Consider the following 26,393-nt stretch of genomic DNA (forward strand, 5'->3'; position numbering starts at 1 on the left):
CCAAGCACACCACTTTAAAAGTGTGTAACAGTCTACTTATGCACTCTGTTTCTGAAGGACAAAAGCATCATTCAGTCTACAGGTACACCCAAGACCTTTCTGGTACACACAGTAACATGGACCAACTGTTTTATCCCCTTACACTAGAGTACTTGTCTCACAAGGTATATATCTTCAAATTTATTCTATCTTCTGTTTCTCTCCACTAGACTTCGAGCTCCATGAAGGCCAAAGCTTTAGTTTTTACTTTCTCTGTGTGCCAGTAAGAAAGACTGGAAAGAGAAGGTGTTGAATTATAATGAGTGATTAAAATTTTCCAAGTAAATAAATAGATGCATGAGTCTAGTATTTTTATTATTAGGGATGGGAACTAATGTGTATTTTAAAGTGAGGTTACTATGACTACCCACCTCCCTGGATTGTAATGATGGGATTACATAAAATAACAACAGTATTTGCAGGGTATCTGGCATGTAGTAATGTTTTATAAAATGGGGGTGGGGTGGTTACATATGACCAAAACTCATTGTATAAAACTCAAAAGTATGAAACACCTAACAAAAGAGGTTTAAAATAAGATGTGGTAAGTCTTTTGATAAAAAGCGGTATCCTTGTGTCCATAGCCAGCCAGAACCACAGCACAGCTGAGTTGTGTGTATTATGTAAGGTAGCACAAGACAAAAGGTAGCCATGGCCATAGCTTTCTGAGATGGAATTATTTCATCTGGAAGACAGCATGTGCTCTTCAATGCCAAACTGAATGTGAGGCACAAAGAAAGAAAGAAAGAAAGAAAGAAAGAAAGAAAGAAAGAAAGAAAGAAAGAAAGAAAGAAAGAAAGAAAGGAAGAAAAGAACATTAAGAGGCCAGTCAACTGAAAAGCGGGAATCTGAGTGTTAGGAACAGAAGAGAACAGAACCAGCAATAACTAAGCCTGAATACCATAACACCGCACATTCTTCAAAACCCTGATAAAATCTCAAGTAGAAAAAAGGATTCTGGATTTGAAGAGTAAATCAGTATAGTTCAATAATCTTTAGTTTTCATAAAAACAAAAGAAAACTCCAATCTTTCTCTTGCTTGTGGAGAATCCATGAGTCTGGAAACTTTCTCTTGCCGGCTTTTCCTAGTCTCCCACATTTCCATTGTATGGAAACAGCTCTCAGATTTTCCATCAACTCTTTCTCATCTCTGGATTTTGAGCTGGTCTTCTAGAACCTCTTTTAGGAATAAGATGTCATCTCTTTAAGACTCTAAAATGGTGGCCACAACCATTCTCTGCATAACAATCATACACCTATCATGGCTTGGTATATTTCACTATAGTCTACATGGTATATTATCCCACCTGTGTTGTCTCAGTACCTTTTAATATAGAGGATAAAGTTCAGCTACAGTACATATAGTATATTTTTCTACTCCATCTTGGTTTTTTACTTTCCACTTTAATGGATACAGTATATTATCCCATCTGTCTTTGTTTGATACCTTCATCCATATATATTAACCACCTTTTCTTGGCTGGATAACATTCAACTATACTGGCTATAGTCCATTATCTTACCCATCATGTTTGGCTTAATCAAGAGAATGTGGACAGAAGTAGCAATATATGGATTGTTGACTAAGATATCAAAGGAATTAAATGCTTCTGTGTCCTCTCTTGCATTCCTATTTGGCTAAGAGTAGAATGTTCCCTGAGTGCTTTCCCATCTGAGGAAAATACGAAAACCATAAAACAGACCTGATTTTAAATGGAAGCCTTGAGCCATGTCCAACCATTTCCGAGCTTGGAACTAAGCCTCTGCAACACATCCACATATCCATGGGTATAAAATTTAAATACTGTTTTTTATAAGCCACTAACTTCTGAGATAGGCTGTTGACAACATTACTGGCAACATCTGGAATACATAGCTACTGTGAAGTCATTAAAAATCATATTTTGAAGATTTCTTTCTTATTTGAGGTAAATGTTATTATATAGTGTGAGACGGAAATTATGCTATAATTAAGTGATTATAAGATAATTTCTGAAAAAGGTTTGGAACTGAAATAAATAGGAGTAAAATTACTTACAATAATGCTAAGACCTATCTCAGAGATATATACATTGCCTCAAAAGATAGACCAAGGCATATAAATATGTTAATAATGATCATTTATGTTTGGTATATTTATGTTGATTTTCCTTAATGTATCTTTGCCTGACATTAAATAAATGCTGGATTAATTTTGGTTACATTAACAAATTTATCTACAGGCTACATTTTCTACTGTGAAAATACATTACTTTAATAATCATAAAAATCAATGTTTTTTTTAAATTAAGATCTATGCTGGAGTAACCCACTAATGATAGCTCTTCATGAGGTTTCTTTCAATAGTGGTAGGCATGCCTAACAAAGCTATAATCTAGAGATTGGTTTATCGAATTGTCTTTTATGAAGACAGAGTAACAGTCCTACGAAAGTCAAGATCCATTACATCAGTTGTTTCATTGAAACCCTCGGGAATGCTGTTCTGTAGTTAAAGGCTATGGGAGAGGTCAAATATGTTATTACCATAGGAAATGAGCTAAATCTGTTCGAAAAGATCATGGTCAGGAAGGCTCAAGAAAAGTGTTGAAGAGGTAAGAAGATTGAAGAGATAGCGGGAGACAGGGAGGAAATTGTGAAAGAAAAAGAAAGCTACCCTGCTGATTGCCATTTCAAGGGCATATTTCTTTCCCATCACTCCACCAGCACCTATTTCTATTTACATAAAGACACCTCAGAAAACCTCACATCAAACAGAGAGTGACTCCTGGGGGCTGCCAAGTCATTTCCTCAAGTAGAAATTTCTAGTCCTCCATAGTGTCCTCATATATTTTAGACAATCAATTCCATGGTGATCGTTTATCTCCTGTCTATACTGTTTCCTCATTTAACATAGCTCAACAGGAAATAGTTCCAGGTTACACAATATGCTTACAGAAGTCATGGGCTCTGTTCTCCCCCTCTACTAGGTAATACTTAGCTAGATGACCACTAGGTACCAACAACCCTTTGGTTTGGGGTAGCCCTCAGCCTCCTGTCTAACCATTCTAAATAAACACAAGTTTTAGTAAAAGTCTCATTAGAAGATAGGCATTATTATTGCTGTATCAAGGGAAGTAAATATAAAAGAAAGGACTGTATGGGGATTAATCCTGCAGCAATAAAAAAAAAAAGAAGAAGAAGAAGACAAAGGAAAGGAAAGAGAAAATACAGGGAGCTGAGAGGGCAAAAGGGTTAAAAAGTAGGCAGGAGCAAAGGATATTACTCATTAACCTCCTTTTACCTTCTTCCAAGGACACTCCTTGTTACATGCAATATGGGTAGCCATGCCTGCTCTGGACAGCAAGATGGCTTCTCTTTATCTCCTACCTGGTCTGCCTGCCATCAGTTCCCTCTAAGTAACATGATATCTTGTTTCTTTATACGATGATAGGTTACAAGAATAGTTACTACAGGCCCAAGATGTTAGGTCCCAGACTAAAGTTTATCCCATAGTGCTCACATCCTCATTTATGCCCACCAGAAAATCCTCACATATTCTTGGAAGGGGGAATCAGATATTCACCAGGCATGGAGTTTCCATGAATAATATAAAACAATACCGAGAATGTGAACTTGAGTAAGCTTTAGAATTATTTCCATTAAATTGGGCTTTCATTGACCCCTTCATTATTTCCTTCCATAAATAAGACTAAGCTCCTTTTCTGTCTTGGGCACTAGGGACATATGCTTAGTGGTTCATAATCCAGAGAAGACAGACAAGGGAAAGAAACATGATGCAGATCCCAGGCTTGTAGATAAAATATTGTGAGTGTAAGTATTCATGTGGGCACACATGTATACAATGTATGGCTATAGATATGAGTTGGGCTATGTTACAGCCCCATTAAATTATGACAGAACGTTTTGCCTTTCTGGTACTTTTCTTCTTATCCAAATTCCTTGAATCCTTAGACATCCTCACTTCTACTGCAAACTGTATACATAAGAGTATATGGATGGATTTGATCAATTTTGCTAAATCTTTAATTTATTCTAAGTAGATAACTCCCATCTCTGCTTATCCCTCATGCCTGCTTCCTGAGAATCCTAAAGACTGGATGGGCTGTTAAGAAACGAACAAACGAACAAACAAAACAAAACAAAAAACCGGAGACCATATCCACTTCTCATAGCTCTCTTTCTACCTCCCCTAAATACCTAATCAAAGTACACAAAGTATAGAAGAAACAGTTTTATGATGTGCATAAAAAGCCCTACTTCCTGTATCTGCTAACACACTGACTATGTCAAGTTATTTAATCTTTCTCATCCTTGGTCTAATTGTCTAAATATAGATGATGCTATGAACTTTATAAGCTTGTTCCAAAATGAAACAAGAGAAGACAACTACTCACGTATTAAATACTTACAAAGGTACAGGCATTGTGCTAAGCCTTTTATATAATTATCTTAGTTAAGCCTCACAAACAGCTCAGAAATATTTCAAGAGAACAGAAAAATGAGGCGTAGAGGGGTTAACAGCATACTTAGAGCAAGATGTCAATCAAATCCAGCTGTTTGCTTCTAACCTTGTACATCTTAAGTATCAAATTATACCCGGCACACCACACACATTTAATCAATGTGAAGAGGTCTCTTATTACATATTCTTAACTGTGAATTTCAGTTGATTTGATGCCTTCAGCACAACCCTCTACTTTTTACTCCAGGTTAGCCTTTTACGAGTTCCCTTTTCTGTGGCTATGATCAGAAATATACAATTTTGTCTGCTGCTTCTTTACATGTCTCTTTTGAAACATATGTGGTGATAATATAAGGCTTGGGTAATGAGATTCTCTAGGCCACAAGTTGCTTGTTGTGAAATAATTGTCAAGCATATTGGAAATAAATAAATGGACTGTTACATGGAAAACTCCATAAAATTCTACGTACAGAGATTCTGGGCTTTGCTGTCCCATGGTCTCACTGTCAGCTCTGCAGGGACACAAGCTCAAAAGCATAATAAGCAAGAGGACCTTCTGACATTGATCCAGGATAGACAGCTCTAGTCTAAGATTCAAAATGCTGACGTGGGAGTCCTCCTGTGTCTATTTACTACCCAAATGGCAAGTCATGTCACCTACTCTGACCTCGGCTCTTCCTTTATAAATTATAAGTACCAGAATAGCTGACTTCTCAAGCCCCTACCTAGCTAGACCAACTCTAGCATCCTGTGATTCTACATTAGCTGCTATTTGGCAAGACTATGCTTTCCTCCATCAGTGATAACCTGAGATGTTGCCACAGCCCACTGAGCTTTACTTCTGAAATGTGTGATTTAAGTACACTTAGTCTACGATGACATGAATGAATAAAATGAGGCATTAAGTAAGAAGGTCCCTAAACAAGAAGCCATTCTCCACTTCATTCAACACATGGCCTCCTCCTGTCTTCCCTGACTACTGGAATATTAAGGAACTCCAAATTACAGCCAAGCTCCCCTCTTTCTTAGACAAGAAGAGAGTATTGATCATAAAAGCGGAGCCTTGGGACTGAAAGATCCATAAGACCAGCTGAACTGTTTTTCACCTGGGCAAGTTACTTTATCCTTGACCCCAATTCCTTAGATATAGATTAAGAATGAAAACAATGTTGCTCTTCTATGCCTATTACAATAATTATGCTGCCTACTTCAAGTCATTATTACAGCTCATAAAACCCAGGCAAATATTCCCATAAAACATTTAGAATTTTTTCGAGGGGAAGTATATGTAGCAGATATTGATTTAGGCTCTAAAGCTTGGAGGTCGTTTTTATATATAAAAACGCATCTATGACTTAGGTTAAGGTGATGATCTATCCCAAATACTAACCCCTTGTACAGCTATCACAACTGTCATATAGTTCCTCTGTCTTAGTCAGGGTTTCTATTTGTGCAACAAAACAGTACTACCAAAAAGCAACTTGGGGGGGGAAAAGTTTCTTTTGCCTACACTTCCATATTGTTGTTCATCACTGAAGGAAGTCAGGAGAGGAATTCAGACAGGGCAGAAACCTGGAGGCAGGAACTGATGCAGAGGCCATGAAAGGGGGCTATTTACTGGCTTGCTCCCCATGTCTTGCTCTGGATGTTTTCTTATAACAGTCAGGACCACCAGCCCAGGGATCAAATGACCCAAAATAGCGTGGGCCTTTCCCTATCAATCACTAATTAAGGAAGTGTATACAGCTGGATCTTACAGAGGCATCTTCTCAACTGAGGTTCCTTCCTTTCAAATAACTCTAGTTTGTGTGTCAAATTGACATAAGATTAGCCAGCGCATTCTCCCTCAGTTTTTACTCCCAACATAGTCTTGACTTTGTGGATTCCCATCAGAAGTAATTCTGTTTCATACAATGCTGGGCTCTTTGGGGGAAAGGTTTTATTTCCTATTTTGCAATGGGACAAAGAGAGCAGAGACAGCTGGGTAAAGATTATGGCTTTGAGCATCACCCTGTCATCATGGGCATAGTGACATTAAGGATCAGACACTATCTTCAGACCCAGAAAGGATGTCTTAGGGGTGTAAAGAATTCAACTAAAAAAAAAAATCAGAGCAGTTATCTTTCTTTTACAACATTGCTGATGGAGATAAAGAATGTGCCAGCCTTAGCTTGTGCCAGTATGTGGCCATGAGCAACTATAAGAAAATAATATTCAAATACCAGCAGGCCACAGCAGGAAGTTTCAGACAAGGGGCCTGTGGAGAAGATTAAAATCTGAAAGGCACAGGACTTACTTTCCCTGGGGGAACAAAGAAGGGGGGCATGTTAATCCCCCAGATTTCATGAGGTTTCTGATTTACTAGCCTCTTAGAAAGCTCTGTTGGGGATTGTCATTTTGATGGGAAGGCCTTGCTGTAAAGGTTAAACATCCTAAGAAGCATGAAATGATCTTCTCCAAGAAAGATTGCATCTACTTGCCAGGGAAATAGCTGTCCAACAGCCCACAGAAGGGGGTCCTTCAAGAGTCATTCATACCCAAGGTTTTCAACCCTGACTCCCACATGCACTTGTTACTCCTAAATATTCTCTGCTGGACCAAGTTTATTTATCATCTCCAGGGTGCAAAAATATGGGTGATGAAAGAGAAAAAGAAATATGTCCACATCTCTTCCCTTCATATGGCTTCTCTCTAAGCCACTTGCCAATGTTTCAAATAAACATTACCAAGGAGAATGAATCACTGGAGACTAACTGAATAGCATTATATGGCCACGTTCTACTGCTTACTAAATCATGGAAACACAAAAATCTTCTTCACAGAATAGTCACAGATACAGCTCTTGCTTCAGAACATTCAAAGCTAGAATCAGAATGCAGATCCAAGATGATTTGAGTCTATTATTTGGGCCATTCTGCTCCTATCTGGAGGTCACAGTTCCTCATTTAAACTGACAGTAGGAGTGGCTGTGCTAAATGCATCTACACCATTGTCCTACTGACAAGATACCTAGTTTTATCATCTTTTATATTCTGTTGAGATTTTTTTTTTTAGACCAACTCAGTTTTAAGTTTGGTGATTGCAGTCTTATCTACGAGGACTGCATGTCTACTCATGCTTCCCTCTAGCTTTAGATTGGATTAAAGCAAAACCTATACTAAAATAAAATGAAGGACTATCTCAGACATGAGAGGGAAAACAACACACACATGACTTAGGCACACATACATACACATGCATACCATCAATACTATAAAGGAGAGAATAGAGTGGGAAGAAGTTAAAACTGTGAGTTTAAAAATCAGAGAATCCATCTTTTGGTTTAATCTTAAATCTAGATACTTCTGAAAGATGACTAGCAACAAGGTGTAGCTAATTTTCCCACAAAGTTTATGCCAGAGCTACAATGAGCTTGCTACAATTGTAACAGAATCCTATGGGTCAATATGCCACTTTCAGGCTACTTGGAATGTAAAGACAAGAACACACTAGTGTGCTGTCATTGTCCCCTCTTCCTGCTTTTAAGCTCTGGTCTGTATAATATGCTGAAAGAGGAGAAAACTAGAAAAGACTCACTAGCTCCAGAATACAGTTTTCACATTGTCAAATTACTAAATTTGTGGTCCAGAGGGGGCCACATTGGAGACAATGTGCACCTTGTATAACGGAGCCTTCCAGCAAGACAAGCAAAGAGCCACTATCAACACAGAGTGGCATCACAGCAGATGTCGATAAGACCCCTTGCAATATCCCCTTAATGGTGGCCTTGCTCCTCCTCACTCCTCCCAAGATTTTCATTTATTTAAGACACCTGGCTTTGATAGCCATGCCCTTGTTTCCATCCACTGCAGGCCAACTTTCAGCTATATGCAATCGATGACCAAGCCACATTGATATAGTCTTCTGCTGTTAGGCGTGTATCTAGAGTCAATTTCTATTCTCCTTATTTTAGTTATATCTCTTGTATCCTTCAGTGCCAATGCAGCATGCACTTGTGTATACGGATCTGCTAGTCTTTTGTTAATTTTTTTTTATTCTGCTTGGAATAATATTTTTCCTTTCCTGGGAGACAGATTTCTCATGTCTGCAACCACACCTCAGCTCTTGTGTTATCCCGTCTTCAATACTTTCCATGGCATCTCTCTGCTTTTGAATACCACCTTTCTTGGCCCTCAGACCATCATTATCTGTTTATGAGGAAAATCATAATCTACATCATATTAAACGTGTTAGCTGGCACATAGCACACACTTAGTACTTTGGGATAAATTGGGCCTTAATTTCATCAGCTAGAGAGTGGTAATAATAATAATACGTTATCTGCAGAAAGAATATAAGTGTGCAATGGTCCAGTGCGTGATAAGAACCTAACATAAAGCAGATGCATAATTCCTTTCAATAAAAAGTAGGTCTCTCAACTTTCTTTTTCATCCAAACTGGAGCAGAGAAGGATTCGTCTCCCTGTGAAAGGAACCATGAAGCCAGCGATGACAGAATGCAATGGTCCCCTTGTGTTGTGTTTTGAAGCACTTGTTCTTCATAATTCAGCAGCATCTCAATTTATTGTGCTATAATGGGCAGATGTCTGCTGGCAGTTAAGCCCTTTTAGCAGACACAATAACAAAGGTACTGAGCAAGGATGCAAATGGCCATCATGTCCCTGCTTTTGAGGACACTTACAGCCACTGCAGGTATAAGCAAACAGCTTTCATGCACTGCACCAAACTGCTGACTAACGCTCATTTTTCTCTGGATACAGGTGTATGGCAGATCGGTTTTTAAGGTTTCTAGTGTCCCTACCTATTAATTTAAGAATAACAAAAGTATACATTCTCCTGCACAGGATCTATTGTAATTGATATAATTGCATTTTGATTTTTTTCAGATAAAAATTATCCTGTTTACTTTTTATTTTTATTATCATTTCTAAATTGTTTAATAACAGCACTGTTTAAGTGAAACATACTTACTTATATGTTAGTGGCTATGGAAGAATAATAAATAAAAAGTTGTATACACACACACACATACACATTCTCAATCTCTTCTTTGGAACAAGAGGAATACTATAATCAGAGCAGTTCAGACCTTAACAAAGAGAAATAACTGTAGGTCATTGTTTATCTGTGTACCATGATACATCTTCACAAGATCACATGATGTTGGTCATAGGGAAGATACTTGAAGATATAAGAGACAAAGGAGGCTAAATGTGAGAACTGTGCTGGATTTAACCAGAGAATCATGACACAAGCAACCATGCATATAAAAAATAGGGTTCTGACTGATGTCAATGAACTACATACATTATAGGAAACTCCCTTTACAGACACATGTCACTATCAAGCCAAGTGTCACAATGGCTCAAAATATAGATAGCCTTTTAATTCTCTGATGAAATTCCAAGCTATATTTATTAACCTGTCAATTAAATCTTTTGTATCATAAGCCTGAAGTGCACATCATAAAACAAAACATCTGTTTTCTTGGGCAAACACATTAGAAAAGTAAAAATTTCATTGCAATGTTGATATAAATAAAGCCAGCGTCCTGACCAAGAGAGATCTGCAGACTGCAAGAAACAGGGACTCACAGTCCTGTTCTGTCCTTCATTCACCTTTATCCCTCTTTTTGGGAACAGAGAAGTCACTGCCAAGCTGATGACATTTGAGAATCACAGAGTGTTAGAGCTGAAGGGCCCTAAGAGAACATGAAACCCAATTGCCTCATTTTATTCTTATGGAACAGAGAGGCCTGAGGATCCAAATAATGACCTCAAGGTCATATATCTAAATAAAGGATCTGGATATCCCGGGAGGAAAGGAGCACAGTTACACTGCAGAACCTCTCCTCAGTGGCACGGAGACGAGTGGAAACAACCAGCACAGTTGTATTTGACCTTGGAGTTGAGAGCTACTATTGTTCCCACACCAATAAATTATTCTGACCAGAACAAGTGATAAAATGGTGCACCGTGTTGTCACATCTTACTTTCTCATTTCTATGCCTTTATATTTCTATGATTACCCCCCAAAATTATCACACTGTAAATGACATTAAAGCTGAAACATTGTGCCTGTCCCCTCTGCCATCTTGTAATCTCACAGAGGCCACAGAAATGTGTCCTTTTCATCATCTTCAGGACCCCACCACTCAAACTCAGATGGAGGAAATCTGAAGATCTGTTTACTGAATCGCTGTGTCAATGTTGGAGCCTAATAACAGGCATCATAGTTTCACTTCTTATAGTCTTATAGACTCAAGGCTACTGAAACTAAAGTTATTGAAAGGAGGAATATATTGAATGTGTAGCGATTTTAGTAATTTTACTGCAATACTCTAGAGATGGCAAAAAGCAAATTTGAGTTCTTCATTTTCATGTTCTACTTGCTATCTAGCTGTCCAAAGAAAATATCAGCAGTTATTCCTGTCCTGATAGCATTGCTGAGGAACAGAACTGGAAGAATGCAAGATGCTTTCATACAAAGACTGTAAGGACTTGTTTCTAGGAGAAAATTTAACAAAAAAATGCCCAAGAACAATAATAATGCCATTTCTTTCCTGAGAGGGGATAAACAGAAAGTAAAATCACTTTGATGTAGGAAGGAAGGACTCAGATTGCAGTTCTTGAAAAATATTAGCATCTCAGATACCAAGAGGAAATGGGAATAAAATCTCTGAGTTTCCATGGAGAGTTCTAGGCTAGAGAACCCAATTTGAGCATCACTAGTACATGATGACCTTTGATACAGTGGCAATGAATAAGAGCACCAAATAGAATGTGCAGACAGAGACCCAAACAGAGGCCTGAAGTGCCTTAATGCTTAAAATGCACAGCGTGATTATTCATATAGCACAGTGCTAGAGACTGTGGGCACATAAATATACTTCATGTACTGTTTCCTCGCTGATCTTAGAATCCAGATTTTGTGTACATAAGGAGAAAATGCTGTTTAGTGTGTTGTGAAAAGGAATGGAATAGGAGCAAGGAATCATAAATTCCAACTATTTCTTTAGCTCCAATTTAGAACAGTATCAGCTTCTCTGGGCTTCTTCCTCTCTATCTGCCAAAATGAGGATGAATCACAAAAGACCCAAAGCAATCTACTAGCCATATTGCTATCCGATGCCCTGATTCCCATGTGATATATGTGTGACATTCCCATGACAGACTCCAGCCTTGGTGGAACTGGTCCCTCTGCCTTCCTAGGCAGAAGTTACTGCTGATATTGCTGTTGTTACTGACACCCAAGAGCACATGGCCAACAGGAGAGCTGACCAAAATGAGGCCGTGAGAAGAGATGGCAGAGAGATGCTGATGCCATCCTCCCCTGTTGGAACAAGCTATTTAAGAAACCTCATATATTTATTCTTGCTTTTTTTTTTTTGCACATACGTATGACAGATAAGCAAAATCCTAGATGCCTGTTTACCTTACTTTCATAATTTGGTAAATGAATGTTCTTAGAATCACTTGATTTCTATGGGCACAGTTAATATTTTATTTCAGCACCCATCAGGAATGAGCAAAATAAGGCACGACAAAAGAAATATGAAGCGGTTTCATGCAGCTGGGCGTCTATAACAGTCTACAGTCTCAAGGGTCTGGGTTCCCTGCCTTTATCCATGGAATAATGCACATAAGGAGAATGGTTCAATAAGATTGTATTAACATACATATGGACTCACATCTGTATGATTTTTAAATATGTGAGTGTGTATGTACCACACTCATATGCACATATGTATATCTGAATATATAATAATTAAGATAAATTTTAGGTTTCAATACTATATTCAGTGGAAAAAGGAGAATATACAATTTTTCTATAGCATGATTATATCTGTACATAGGAACATCCAAACCCTCAAAACAGGGAAAAGACTAGCCACAACTTTTTAATGGTTAGTTAATTGTGTTTATCCTTAGATGATTTTTCCTTGATTCCTGGTATTTTATTGTATTTTTTTAAAGAATTATTTACTGTGTGTATAATTATTGTATGACAGTGCTTCTCAACCTTCCTAATGCAATGACCCTTTAATACAGTTCCAAATGCTGTAATGACACCTGAGCAAAAAATTATTTCATAATTTTATTTATTTATTTATTTACTTCATCATTGTAATTTTACTACTGTTATGAACCATAATGTACATATCTGATAAGCCAGATACTTGATATATGACTCCCAAAGAGGTCACGTCCCTCGGCTTGAGAACCGCTCCTTTAGAGCATGTATTTCTCTTCAGGGTAGCAAAATTCAAAGCTTTAAATGATCCACAATGGCCTCTTGTGTTGTTTCTTCTCTATACATTAGGTAGAAAGGGGTTTAAAAATTAAAAACTAAATTAATTTCATTTAAAAAGTATAAAAGCAAGTCTCAATTTCTGCTGTGAAAAAAAATCTAATCTATTCTCCTGATGAGACGTCAGGATGTCTCACCTCTCTGAAGCACTAGAAAATTGAACTCCATCTTTCCTCGTGTAGATTGTTTTAATATACCATGAACATTGCCCTAAGTGAACAGGTTTCACCTGAACAGAAAGAAGGCCTGTGATTCTACAAAACACCGTCCTAGTCGTGTCAGGATATGGAAGGTACTGCATCTAGTGTTTCTTCATTATCATGACCTACTCTCCTTAGGTCCCTCAACTGGAGAAAATGTCCAAGTGTCTTCCTGTGGCAGTCTCTGTGCCTAAGAACTGAAAGTGCCTGTTATTATCAAGCTTTTAACCTTACGATGTCAGGAAGTCTGTGAGCTGGTTTTGAGCTCACAGACATCTCCTCTTGAGAGATCACTGTCACAGGTACATGTGACTGGTCTGATATGTCTATTCCAGGCAGGTAACTGACTAGCTAGACAGAGAAGATCACTAGCCGTACAAACAAATACAGCAGTCTGGAATGGAGCATTTCTCATTTTCGCAAAATGCAAACTCGGAGTCAAAAAGGTAAGAACCCAAAGGTCAGAGGATCTCGGGGGACCCCTACAGATGCTCTGTTTTCCTCTCTAAGATTATCATCTGATAAACACTTTCCCACATAATCATTCTGTGAAACTCCACTTCCTCCATGTCTTAGTTAGTTCTGGAGATTTCAAGAAAAAGCAAAATGCTTGGGCAGGAAGTGTAATATGTTCATTTCATAGATAAAGAACTGAGACTTAGATTAAGGTCCTCTATGTCATCTTGCTAATTAGTGACAGAATCAACAGGATTCCAGGTCTGTCCGACTCTAAAACTTTTGCATTTAATCATGAGGTCGGGTTGCCCCCAGGCACTGTATGGTATCTTATTTTCTTGACATAAGTATGAACTTTCTTTCCAAATAAATCTCGCATATATTTATACAAAGCTATTTAAAGATGAGCATAGAATGTGCAGTAGACTCAAATTTGGCTTGATGGTCCCCTAAGGAATGAAATTATCAGATTTGCCATACCAGGGTACACACCAACTGAACTCACAGGTTAGCCACAGTGCAAAGGAGGCTGCTTTATGTTAATGAAGGTCAAGTAGTCACAGCTTGTCAAGAGAGGAAATCTCTAGGACAGAATAAGACAGGCTTAATGGTATTTTTGTCCACTATAAGACATCATAGGAACTGTCAAAATGGCTCATTGGGTAAAAGCACAGGTGACTAGAATTCCAACCCCAGAAACTGCACGGGAAGGGGAAAACAGTTCCCACAAGCTGTCCTCAAATCTCTGTGGTCTAGCATGCATGGATACACACACACACACACACCATATACATAGCAGATAAATCAGTGTTTAAAAAGATACCATAGCACTTCATAGGAGAACAGGTGGTCCTCCCAATTATTAATTTAACTGATTACAATTAAATAGCTATTAAAAGGTTTTACTTTTAGGTTCCACAGATGGCTCCAACCTTACTATGAATAGGACACCAAAAGGGCCAAAACTAATAATGATAGTCATCACTATCTACATATTTTTAAAATAGTGGCAAGCCTTGCTCTAAAAGAAAAGTTAAATTCAGCATTGGGTCAGTTTTCAGAACTACATGGTTAGAGTTTCCTCCCTCTGCAGGAAGAAGTCAACTCCTGTAAAGTTTAGAAATAAAGGTGGTCTGATTTAGCTAAGCAGCAAGCTACACAACAAAATTAATCTTAGTCCATATTCTTATATATTTCCCAGTTCCCTTGCTTTATGTTGCCATTTGGGGAGGACAACTTTGATGTAGAGTTGGCCATTAGACCAATTTTACTTGGATGGTTGGCAATTTTCATCTAGTGTCATTGTTGAGCCGTGCCTAACTCTGAATTGAAGTTTTCACCATCACGCTATCACTTTCTCAACTTTATTCACATTGCCTTCCACTAATACTAACATTCCTGTTGTGAGGTAGTTGATCTAAGTGAGTCAAGGCACAGTTATTTTAGGCTCCGTGTGGCATACCTTCTCAGGAATTTTCTTAGTCTTATTATATCTAGTAAAAACGATTAATTTTAGAGTCAACATTAGAACTTCCAGGAAAAAAATAGAGAATGTAAATGGTAAGAGAGAGAGAGAGAGAGAGAGAGAGAGAGAGAGAGAGAGAGAAATAATTATAGAATAGTTTCAGTGCCCAGGCTGATATTGAGGAAGATGGAAAAATATTCCTTAACCCAAGGGGGCACACGCTCCTGTACAAAGAGAATGTGAAATACTTTCCTTCTCTGTTACTCTCCCGAAATGCCTGCGTATTCTGAAGATCAGTAGTGGAAAACAAAATTGTGTTAGAAATACAAACAAGAAAATTCAAGACTCTTTGTATGTCCTTTACACCCACTACCACTTTCCCCCGTACAAAAGCAGCCACTCCACCTATCTGTCCAAAATTTCCTAGTCACTGATCATGTCATCTATAATCCATTAAACATGTCTGACATCACCCTTTGCTCTTTTAGATGAGCATAATGTAGACCCCTGATCCAAAGAAGGGGCTCTGTCAGATACTTCTTTATTGTTTTTATTGGCTACAGTGTCTAGAAGGTTCTAGACACCTGAAAAATTTATAAAAACCAAAGAAAAAATACTCAAAAATCTACATCAGTTTCAAAGAGGGAAAAAACAATGTCATTGGGAAGCTCTATTATGTTCACGAACAGTGCAGTCTTCTCATTTTTCCACTCCAGTGGTTCATTCTGAACATGGTGTCAGGAACAATAGAGGGGCAAAAAACAATTAGTGGGGGAACAAAACAATCAGTTGAACCGTCTGGGACTTGAGCAATATATAGATCAAATGTCTTAAATTTGCTAAAGCTGAGTCTCATTTAGCCAGAATGGATGTCTCTTGGCTGCATTGTACCAAGAATAATTGTCCCTCATATATTCCCCAATCAGCTGCCTTTTAATGACTAGTCAAAAGTGACAATGTAAAAGATGCAATGACTTTCACTGTACTTGGCCAAATCTGGACCAACTCCCATTGATTTGCCCTTGGAATAGATGAGATTATGGACACCTTGCACAGCTGGCTACGGTCACCGCTTCCTGCCTCTAACACCACAAGGCCTGTGAGTTACAAGAGGAAGAAGTGAGGTGTCTGACGTTACCTTATGCTGTTACATTGCTTTTATAAACAGTGTAAAATCCTCAATACTTTGGTTCACATCAAATCAGTCTCCTCCATCCCAGAGGTCAAATGACCTTTCCATCTCTCCAAAACAGCACCAGGGTAGGCTACCCTACAAAGACATTTGGAAAGAGTCCAGCCACTTGACAGACTTAGCAACCCCATGTGGCCTATTTCTATTCCAGATGGCTGCCTCATCATCTTAGCTCATATTATGGTTGCTGCTTTGGAAATGCAGTGGATTTGAATTTAAATTTAAATTCCAAAGCTACAAGAAAGTTCTCGTTTTTCTCCTTCACCCTAATGTCCTGTGTCTTGTTTTCGGTTTGATTGCAGGGAATACTTGCAGTTCTCTTGAAATGTGGGTTTTTGAAAGGTAGCAAGTGTTTAATACATATTAGTTATTGGCCTATAATAAGTTATTAGTAGTAGCATCATCAAGGAGAAGGTACAGAGAATCAAGGGGACCTAGGCAGGCTTGTTATTCTCTTGAAGTAACATTATGGGCCTCGCAAAAAACACTCTTTGAAAACAACTGCTCAGCACCACTCCAGCCTTGTCCAGTGTCTCTCCCATCACTGTAGTTTCAATTACCAGAGCTTCTGAGTACTGCTGATCTTCAACAATGAAGCCCCACAGGTATGTCTTCACGATAGTCTCTGTTTCTCTGGCTCTCCACATCAACCTCCTCTGTCCTCTAGCAGAATATATGCTGTTGTCCTTCATAGAAATCTGCACTCCTTTGTCAAATAAATGATAAACTTTAGAGAATACAAGTATGCCTACTGCAGATTCTATCCCTTTCCTCAAAGCTGTAGAACTGTAGATCCTCAAAAACAATTTATTGTGTAAAGTGACCTTTCACATAAAGGAGATCACTATAATCCACAGCCAGCATAAAACAGGACAACCTGCCATCTGGACATGAGTTGCAAACAAGAATCTCCTTGATTTTTTTTCCTGTATTTTTGTTCTGTTTGGGGTTTTTGCTTTGTTTTGTTTTGTCTTGAGACAGGATTTCTCTGTGTGGGCTTGGATGTCCTGGACTTGCTTTGTAGACCAGGCTAGCCTCAAGAGCTGGGAATACAGGCGTTACTGAGCCCAGCTAAGAATCTTTTTGTCTCAACGTTGTCTTTTTGTTAACATCCGTATCTTCTTTTTTGAGTTGAGGGCAATGTAAAGTGCTTCAGTTGTGCATGGAGAGAGGACCCAAGACAACAGAGCGGAAACTCTGCCTGTTCTATAGGGTCAGTTGTCACCGCGACAGTGACCTGCCATATACCCAGTACTTTACAACTTTGTTTAGATGAAAACAAAACATCTCACCTATTTCTCGCTCTGGCCTGGCTTCACATCTGCCCCTTAGTGCACACTGCCCTTCTGGTTCAGATCACACTCCTTCCTATCACTTTTTTGCCAAACCAATACCCACTGTGTTCACGTTATCTCTTTTGTACTGCTTCTTTGCAGAAATACTGTCTAAATCCCCGTAGTACTCTGGGTATCTTTGCCCCTCTGTACCTTCCTTTTGATGATGCTGGCACTAATAACTAACCACAGAGTAATCACTAACATGTAGGAAATGCTTCCTGCATTAATTCAGGAACCCATTAACTCAGTCACCAGCAGTGTCTGATGAGACAGGCTCCCTGGCTGCCTGTCTTTGTACAAATGAGTAAATCAAGTCTCAGAGACACTGTCTTCGAGGAACCCGTATGACAATGTGGGGGCCCAAATTCTCATCCCAACTGGCTCTAGAGATCTTGTTCATATTCCACCATATCCACTAAGCCTCTTATAAAACTCACCATGTTTGTAAGTACTTATTTGATCCCAACAGACAGGCAGCTCCATGAAGACAGAGATAGACACATTTCTGCTTCTGGAGACCAACCCAGGATTCAGCCTGCAGAAAGTACTCAGGAAGCTTGAGTTCAAGGACTAAAGGAAGCAACCAGCTTGCCACTTCTAGAACCTTCCCTATCTATAGAAGATATTTAGAGTGTATTGTGACAGTGGGGGTGCTTATTATGAAGCTCCCCTTACTACCAACTAACTGACCAAACAAATTTAACCATTCACAACTAGAAAGGATGAGTGCCCAAAAACTACAGCCCCCAACCCTGTTGTCTGGGAGAAGACAAATCACGGGGTTGAGCAAAGGTGCCCCTGGGCCACAAATCGCTCCGCTCAGGCCTGGAAATGCCACTCACCTCTTTCACAGGTTCTTCCCCAGTAGCCGGTGCCAGTACAGTCGCAGATGAAGCGGTTCCAGCCGTCCTTGCACACCGCATTGTTCTTGCATGGGTAGCTGTCACACTGCTTGGCGCTCATGCGTGAACAGGAGGACTTGACGCCCGCCGCATTCTGCATCTCCGCCAGCTGCCGGATGTTCTTGCTGCGCCCATCAATGAACAGGTCACGGATGCAGCCCACATAGCCGTAGTTGAGCATGGCGGTCCAGAGCTCCGTGGGGAGAATGAGGCCAGCTCGATTCTCTGGCAGCCCGCCCAGATACATGTCCCCTTCCAGGTCCAAGATTTCACTCTCCCCGCTGGCGGTGAATGGCGTGCGCCTGCTGTTCACAGAGATGGTACCTGCAATGGGAGGCAGGCACACAGTGAGGAATAAAGGCTTTCTCGCATCTCAGGTGCGATTCTGGAGCTGCTTAAAGGAAAGCCACCCCACAGGGGAGTGGAGGAGATCAGCATTGCCTTGTCAGGAGACATCACTGGAATTGGAGAAAGAATGGCTACAAACTGGTGATAAGGGCCACTTAGTTCTGATCTCTGAAGCTAGGATGGCCTGGGCCATAGGACGAAGCAAAAAGAAACCCAATGACTAACCCAGTACATCTCTTTATAACCATATTCGCTGAGAGATGAGATACAAAAGAAGGCAAGAGGAGGGTAAGTCCCAGCTCTTCCAACTGCCAGCTTTATTGCCTTGAAGAACAGACTTCACCTTTCATTTCTGAAAGAAAAAATAATTATTCTGAACTAACAGGCTGCTGTAATTACAGCAAAGCCAGGGACCGAATGACTCTGCATTACCTATATCCTCTTCAGGAGAACATGAGTCCTCAAAGGATTGGCTTTTCTCTATCCACGGATACTCGGTATCCTGGGCATTGACTGCCCACTCTTTCGGCCAAAATTTCAGGCATCGCCTTCAGCTGTTTTTTGGCTTGTGTGTTTGTTTTGCTTTTAGATAGAGGCTAAGTAGCCATACCTGGCCTGGTACTTGCTTTGAAAACTGAACTGGGTTTAACCTAACAGTCACCCTCCTGCCTTTGCTTCCCGAGTGCTGGAATTACAGGTGTGAGCCACAACACCTGGATGGAATGTGCTTCTTCGTGCCTTCTTAAATGAACATCCTTCTTTCTCCAGTGATAGTTACAGGAACAGTGCTGAGCTTGTCAGGCAGAGTTTTTCTACAAAGCTGATTTTGCAGAGCACAGAGGCAGAAGATCAATAGATGATCTAAGAAGATTAGCTAATAGCAAGTGTTACAGAAAAAGCCAGTTGGGTGCCATGAGAGCAGCCCATAGGGTCCACTTTAAAGTGTGTAGTCACAGAAGGCATCTCAACATGAAGAACAGTTAAAACAGAGATGTGTAAAAGATCCAGCCCCGCAAAATTTAACAAAAAGAGCAGTGTGGCAGGAGACTGGCACTTAGAGAGCCCTGAGGGGCCTGTGAGGTCATTCGTTGGGCAAAAGTGTTTATGGATCCAACCTGACAACCTGAGCTTGATCCCTGCTCCTCAGGTAAAGGCAGAAGGAAAGAATCAACTTCTTGAAATTGTCCCGACATCTATATGCACTCCATAGTATACATACAACTATTAATAATGATTATTATTACTATGGAGTATATTGTTTTTGTTGTTGTTGCTGCTGCTGCTGCTGCTGCTGTTGTTGTTGTTTAAAAGCCCTAACAACAGGAGGAAATTTTTTCATAATCAAAGAGGCAAGAAGTGGTGAGCCCAGAAACATAGGTATATCCTGGGAGGGGCAGAATAATGGGCTCTGCCAAATGAGATTTTAGAAGCTGCAACCTAGTGCCTGGCCTTGAGAAATAAAAGAAATACTTCTGTCCTCCATGGCTTTTTCCACCCTGTGTCAGTCCCTTGACACCATTACAGCTGATTCCTGAACTGGAAAATTAGGAGATGAACAAGGCGATATCTGAGCACCACACTAGAATTATGGATTTATTTGTTTGTTTTTGTTTTTTTTATGTTTGTTTGTTTGGTTGGTTTTTTTGTTTTACTTTATATATAAATATTTGTTTTAATTTTTATATATATTTGTTTTAATTTATATATATAATATATATATTATATATAATATATATTATATATTATATATATTATATATAATATATTATATATATAATATATATATATTTAGCATTATTCTTGAAAGATTTGTACTGAGAGAAGTGGACAGTACCATCCATTAGTCAGCCTCACCTCCTGCCCTCCTGTCTGGGCCTCAGCTCCCCTAGCCAGTAAGCACACAACCTAAGGGCTGAATCAGACCATAGAAGATCACAATTATGGTATGTGCACTCCAAATTACAACAGGAGAATGGGATGAAAAGAACATAAAGGGCCCTAGTGTGGGATTGGGGTAGAATAAACCCAGCAACCCTCCCTTAGCTCTCTGTACAAGCTGTCTCCTAGTGAAATAGGCTTTGCCTATTTTATTCTTAATATTTCAAAAATTCCATACAACAGAAAATAATATCCTGGCTACCAATTTAAGCATTTTATGTATTTAAATTTTGTATTAACATACTTTATTTTATATGTCTAAGTGTTTTGAATTCAGCTGCATGTGTGTACGGCATACATACCTGATGCCTGCAGAGTTCAGAAGAAGGCACAAGATCCCTTGGAACCAATGGATAGTTTTGAACCACCCTCAGGAAGCTGGCAATCAAACATGGGTCCTTAGAAAGAGCAATTAATACTCTTAACCCTGCCGAGCCATCTCTCCAGGACCTCATTTTATATGGATTGACTGGGAAATATACCACACATGCTCATGTGTTTGAACGCTTGCTCCCCAGCTGGTTCTCTGTTGGGAAAGGTTATGGAACATAGCTGGAAGAGGTGGGTGGTCCCTGGAGGGAGACCTTGAGACTTGACAGTGCGGCCTAACTGTCGGTTCACTCGCTGCTTTCAGAGCGTGGATGCAACGTGAAAGGCCAGCCTCTTGCCCCTACCACCGTGCCCCCTGTGTCTAACATCATGTCTTCCCTGCTATGATAGACTGTACTCTCTTAAACTGTAAACAGAAATAATCCTTTCTCCCTTAAGTTGCTTAAGACAGGATATTTTATAGTAGCTATGAGAAGGAAACTGAGACAAGAGACACGCAGATTGCCAAGTATTGACAAGATGAGAATCAATTTGAAGGCTAGACTGTATCCCACAGAAAGCCTATGCTCTGAATATATGGCTGAACACATTTTGAATGTGCTTTTGAGGTTTTAAAACTAAATTTTCTCCACTGAGGAGTGATCATAAGATGTTTTATGGATCATCTCTCAGGCCAGCTATTCTTCTGAATGCTCAAGGACAAAGGCACATTTGAACACACTTCTTTTACAGATATCTATTTTGGAAAAGATTAATAGCTAACTGAAAAAAAAAGAACAACCTGAAAATTATCCTCACAAAGAAATGAAGTGTAATAGATTATATGGCAATGTAATGTCACACTAGTTTCCTGAACTCATCATTGTTTACTTAGTAAATTTTATAGGCTTTAATCAAAATTATAAGAACTTCAATTCCATAGCTTCCACATATGAAATCTAAGGTTCCTGAAATCAAAATTTATTTGTAGAAGATGCGTCCCCAATGATTCTAAAATGCAAACCAAGATAGCTATACTAGTACACTGGCTAGTTTTATATCAATTTGACAAAAGCTAAAATCATCAGAAATGAGAGGACCTCAATTAAGAAAATGCCTCCATAAGACTGGGCTATAAGAAACTCTGCTGGACATTTCTTCATTAGTAATTGATGAAGGAGGGCCCAACCCATTGTTGGGGGTACCATCCCTGGGCTAGTGGTCCTGGGTTCGATGACAAAGCAAACTGAGCAAACCATAAGGAACAAGCCAGTAAGCAGCATCCCTCCCTGGCTTCTGCCCTCAGCTACTGCCTGTGTGAGCTCCTTTTCTTCCTGACATGTGAGCAAAATGAACCCTTTCCTCCCAAAGTTGTTTTTAGTCATGGTGTTTCATCACAACAATAGTAATCTTAAATAAGACAACTAGAGAAAGCAATTAGTAAAGGGAATAACTAAAAACAAATAACTAAAAATAAAAAAATTTAATACGGTATCTTTATGTATACTAGCCTCCTTGGAACACCAGTGGGTACCGCTAAATAATTTCAGGGTCATAGTTAATCCCACACAAAACTCTTCAATCATAACATACTTACACACATAGTCGTAATCAACACCAGTGTGTTATAGACAATTCTGAGGCAGTGTTCTATTGCTGCTCTAGTTGACACTTTATTGATGAACTTAGGAGAGAAATTTAGCCTCTAGAGAAATTAATCTTTTGTGTTTCCCTCTTAAAAAAAATTACAAACCACTCATTCTTGCTCAACAAGCACATTTAATTTGAAGCCTTTTGGATCTGAGGAGATTTCAGACAATCAAGAGAGAATCCTTCTGGGCAGTAAAACATCCAAGGCCACAATCTGCCACTGACTGCATTCTGCACAGACCCCATCCAGATCTTCCTGAGAGCAGTATCGCTCATCTGTGCCACCTCCTAGCTGGGAAATTCCACAGAAAAAGCTGCCATTCCATGGAAGCTCAGCCATTTCTAGTTTCAGCTTTAGATGGGAGAACCTCTTGCTTTGTTTTGTTGGTCAAGGGCACCTAGACATAAAAACGCCCAGATTAAGACTTTTGCCTATTCACAGAAGTAATCCATACAACTGAAACAAGTGAAGCTGAAACTAGTCTTGTTTATTTGCTGCCCAGATGAAGAATCAGAAAATGAGCCTGAAATGAAAATGCTATACTTAGTCCTCTTGGGGAAACACCCTTACTAAAAACATAAAATGTGAACATCATCACCAGAGGGTCCTTAGAAAGCCAGGCAGACAGTTCAGGCATTCAAAAGCCCAAATTCTCTATAGCTGCCCCCCCTTCCCCTGCCCTCTTTTTGTTAGTCTTCCAGAGTAGCTATGTACTGCCTGGAGCTAGTTTGTTTGATCTGTGGCTACAGAAACAAACAAAGCCATTTAAACCAAATGTAAAAGGTTATGAAGAGGAAAGGGGAGTGAGTGAGGTCTGAGCAGAAGAGTGAAATGTGGGCTTTCACACCAAAGGAAGGCTTTAAATTGAACATGACTTCAGGAAAAATCAATTTGCTGTTTCCTTTCTTGTCATAATTCCTCCCTGAAACATGGCTCTTGCCAATTATTGAAGGGCTATCATTGCATAAACTCTTTCAATGAAGCTTATCCCACAGAGCAATCATGTAAGGCAATACTTGTGATGTCACAGTTGGTTTCCATGGTGATAAGAGAGAGGAGATGAAAAGTGGGGGCTGTCGAACCATGACAGTCTGTGGTAGGAATGAAAATGCTACTTATAAAATCACTCACGGTGCTAGGGTCTTAGAACTATCAGGAGACCATTCTGCAGAATTATAGCAATACTAAGAATACTAGTCATCTACAACTCAGGCATCTTGTCCATAAATATCCCTTTTCAACAGCCATTAGAGAATTAAAGTACTGTTAGAGAATAGTGGAGAGACAGGTGAGCATGCAAGTGAAAGTCATAATAAATGCATAAAGCTCAGGGGTGGGGGAGCAACTGCTTTTATCTAGTCTCAGTCCTAGGCCTTTTTACCTGATCTGCCATCACGCTGAATGTCCACATGGTACCATTCCCCGTCATTGGCTTTCTTCTGAGTGGCCTTCACCTTGATGGTTCCAGAGCCCATGTCAAGCAGCAAATACAGATTGCCATCAAGAAGTTCTACGGCAAAGAAGTCAACTTTTGTGTTCTTTTGGCTCCGGACATCTTTCCTTTCTTGAGGCTTCCCATGAGTGAAAAGGATCAGGCCATTGGGCTCAGTGGTGCGAAAGTCAAAGGAGATGGAGCCCATGCGTTTGGTGTTCCACTTGGGCAAGCTGATGTAAGCCTCCGGGGTCTCAAAGTTGATGGGGTCCAGTGTGGCCACATTCTCACACTTGAACACAACTTCACCGTAGATTTTCATCTTGGTGTCCCCAATCCGGGCCAAGCGAGACAGCTCCAGCCGGATGTCATTATTCTTATAAACAACCTGTCAAAAGCCAAACAAAAGTGCCATATGAATCAATCTTGCAAACACTACCAATCCATCACTCACGGGACATCCAGAAAAAGGATCTGAAGAGGCTTCAGGACATAATGCTCAGAAACAACATGTGAAACAAAAGACTCATCATCATCATCATCATCAACAACAACAAAAGCGCATCCCAAGAGCTGTCTGGGGCATATATACAAGCCCCAGCTGAGCCTCTACTTTGCCATTGTGAGCTTTTTTGTCTTTCTCCCTGTAGCCCAGTTTATGGATGTCAGAAAGTTATCAGTATGAGTTTACAAGCAAAGCTCAAGATAAGGTTGAGTTGTACAGAAGCAAAATACACACAGCTACTTCTAAAGCATCACTGGGAAAAGGTCACAAACAGCCTTAATAGCCTTCAATAATGGATGATACACCTCTACAATGGAATACAATGCTGCCTTGTAAAATTGGGTATTGCCTCAGTTTTTCACATGAGTCCTTCCAACTCATTTTTTAAAGTATAGGAGCAGGAGAAAAATGATAATTACCATTATATGAAAATGGAGAGTCATAAATGTGTTGGTTTGCATAAGCATAAAGTGTCTTTGGGAAGAATTATGAACTATGAAATTGTCAGGAGAGTGGATTTATGGGATTCATAGTCAGGACTGTGAGACTTACATTTTCACAATGTCCTCTTGTTTTATTTGATTATTCAAAACCATGTGGATGTGTTACCTTTAAGAATGATTGACTGGGACTGAAGAGATCGCTCAATGGGTAAAGTGCTTGCCATGCAAGCATAAGAACCCACTTAAAGCTGGATGTCATAGTCTGTTTCTGTAATCCCAGTGCTTTGATGACAGGATGAAAGGCAGACATCAGAGAACCCCTTGAATCCTATGAACTGGATAAAGTGGCATACGCATCAGCAAACAAGAGGCTGAGTCGCAAACTAGGTAGAAGCTGAAGACTAAAACCCAAAGTTGCTCTCTTACCTCCACACACATGCCATGGCATGTCATGCCTTATTTACACACATATACACAGCACAAACACACAAAAAAAGATCGTTTAAATGGTTGAAAGTTATGAGTATTGGTTACAAGGAGGGTGTGCAGGGCTTTACCCTAATTTAGTCAGTTATGGACATTTATATGAGAACTGAACTTACAAAAAAATGTTTATTGCAGAGACTAATTTGCTCTATAAGAGGTGTATCAAGGATCTCGATCTCCGTGTTCTTCCCAAGGCTCAGTCTACACCACATGGCCATGGCCACCGTCTCAAGCAGAGTGAGTGAGTGAGTGAGTGAGTGAGTGAGTGAGTGAGTGAGTGGGAAAGTGAGAATACCAACTTAAAAAAAAAAGTTTGTTATCTTTTTAGTATTTTCCAAACCTGGAATAATCCATAATGCCATGGGGATTAGTCTAGATTTCTCAAAAGATGTTAAAATATTCTTATTAGTACTTATCTCTTTAACTTCATAGGCTTTCTCCCCTCCCCCACCTATCCACCTCTTTCTTTCTCTGTGTGTATGTTCTTGTGTTTGAGTCCAGGCAAATATGTGCCACAGCATACATACAAAAGTCAGAAGACAACCACAGGCAGTAGTCCTCATTTTCTACCTTGTCTGAAATAGGGCCTCTTCTTTGCTGCTGTTTATCTGGTGTATGAGATAAACTAGAGATTATCCAAAGATTATCCTGTCCCTGTCTCTGTCTCCATCACTGCTTTGGGTTTTATGTGGGTTATGGGGGCACTGAACTAAAGGTCCTCACACTGGCATAGCAAGGATTTTATCTGCTGAGTGAGCTCTCTAGTCCCAGAACTGGATTTTAGTGTAACATCCACCTACACGATGTTTCCCTCCTCTAACCTGTTACCAGGCAGTAACTGAGCAGAGCTGTTGACTTTGAACAATAACAGCCAGTGTGATCCACAACTATGACAAAGCATTGGAAATTCTTCATCTAT

At 39.6% G+C, this 26,393-nt stretch overlaps 1 protein-coding gene across 1 annotated transcript in view; it reads right to left on the reverse strand.

Annotated features, from left to right (window-relative positions):
* Positions 1–26,393, reverse strand: part of Nrxn3 (neurexin 3) — a 1,537,891-nt gene that overhangs the window by 990,462 nt on the left and 521,036 nt on the right. The window contains exons 7-8 of the mRNA XM_055593211.1: positions 23,990–24,428; positions 18,303–18,686 (exon numbers count right to left, since the gene is read on the reverse strand). Coding sequence (XP_055449186.1) covers positions 18,303–18,686; positions 23,990–24,428 — 823 coding nt within the window. The remainder of the gene's footprint in view (positions 1–18,302; positions 18,687–23,989; positions 24,429–26,393) is intronic.

Source organism: Psammomys obesus, unplaced genomic scaffold (assembly GCF_907164565.1).
Source record: "Psammomys obesus unplaced genomic scaffold, mPsaObe1.curated_primary_1811, whole genome shotgun sequence".
NCBI classification, from domain to species: Eukaryota; Metazoa; Chordata; class Mammalia; order Rodentia; family Muridae; genus Psammomys; species Psammomys obesus.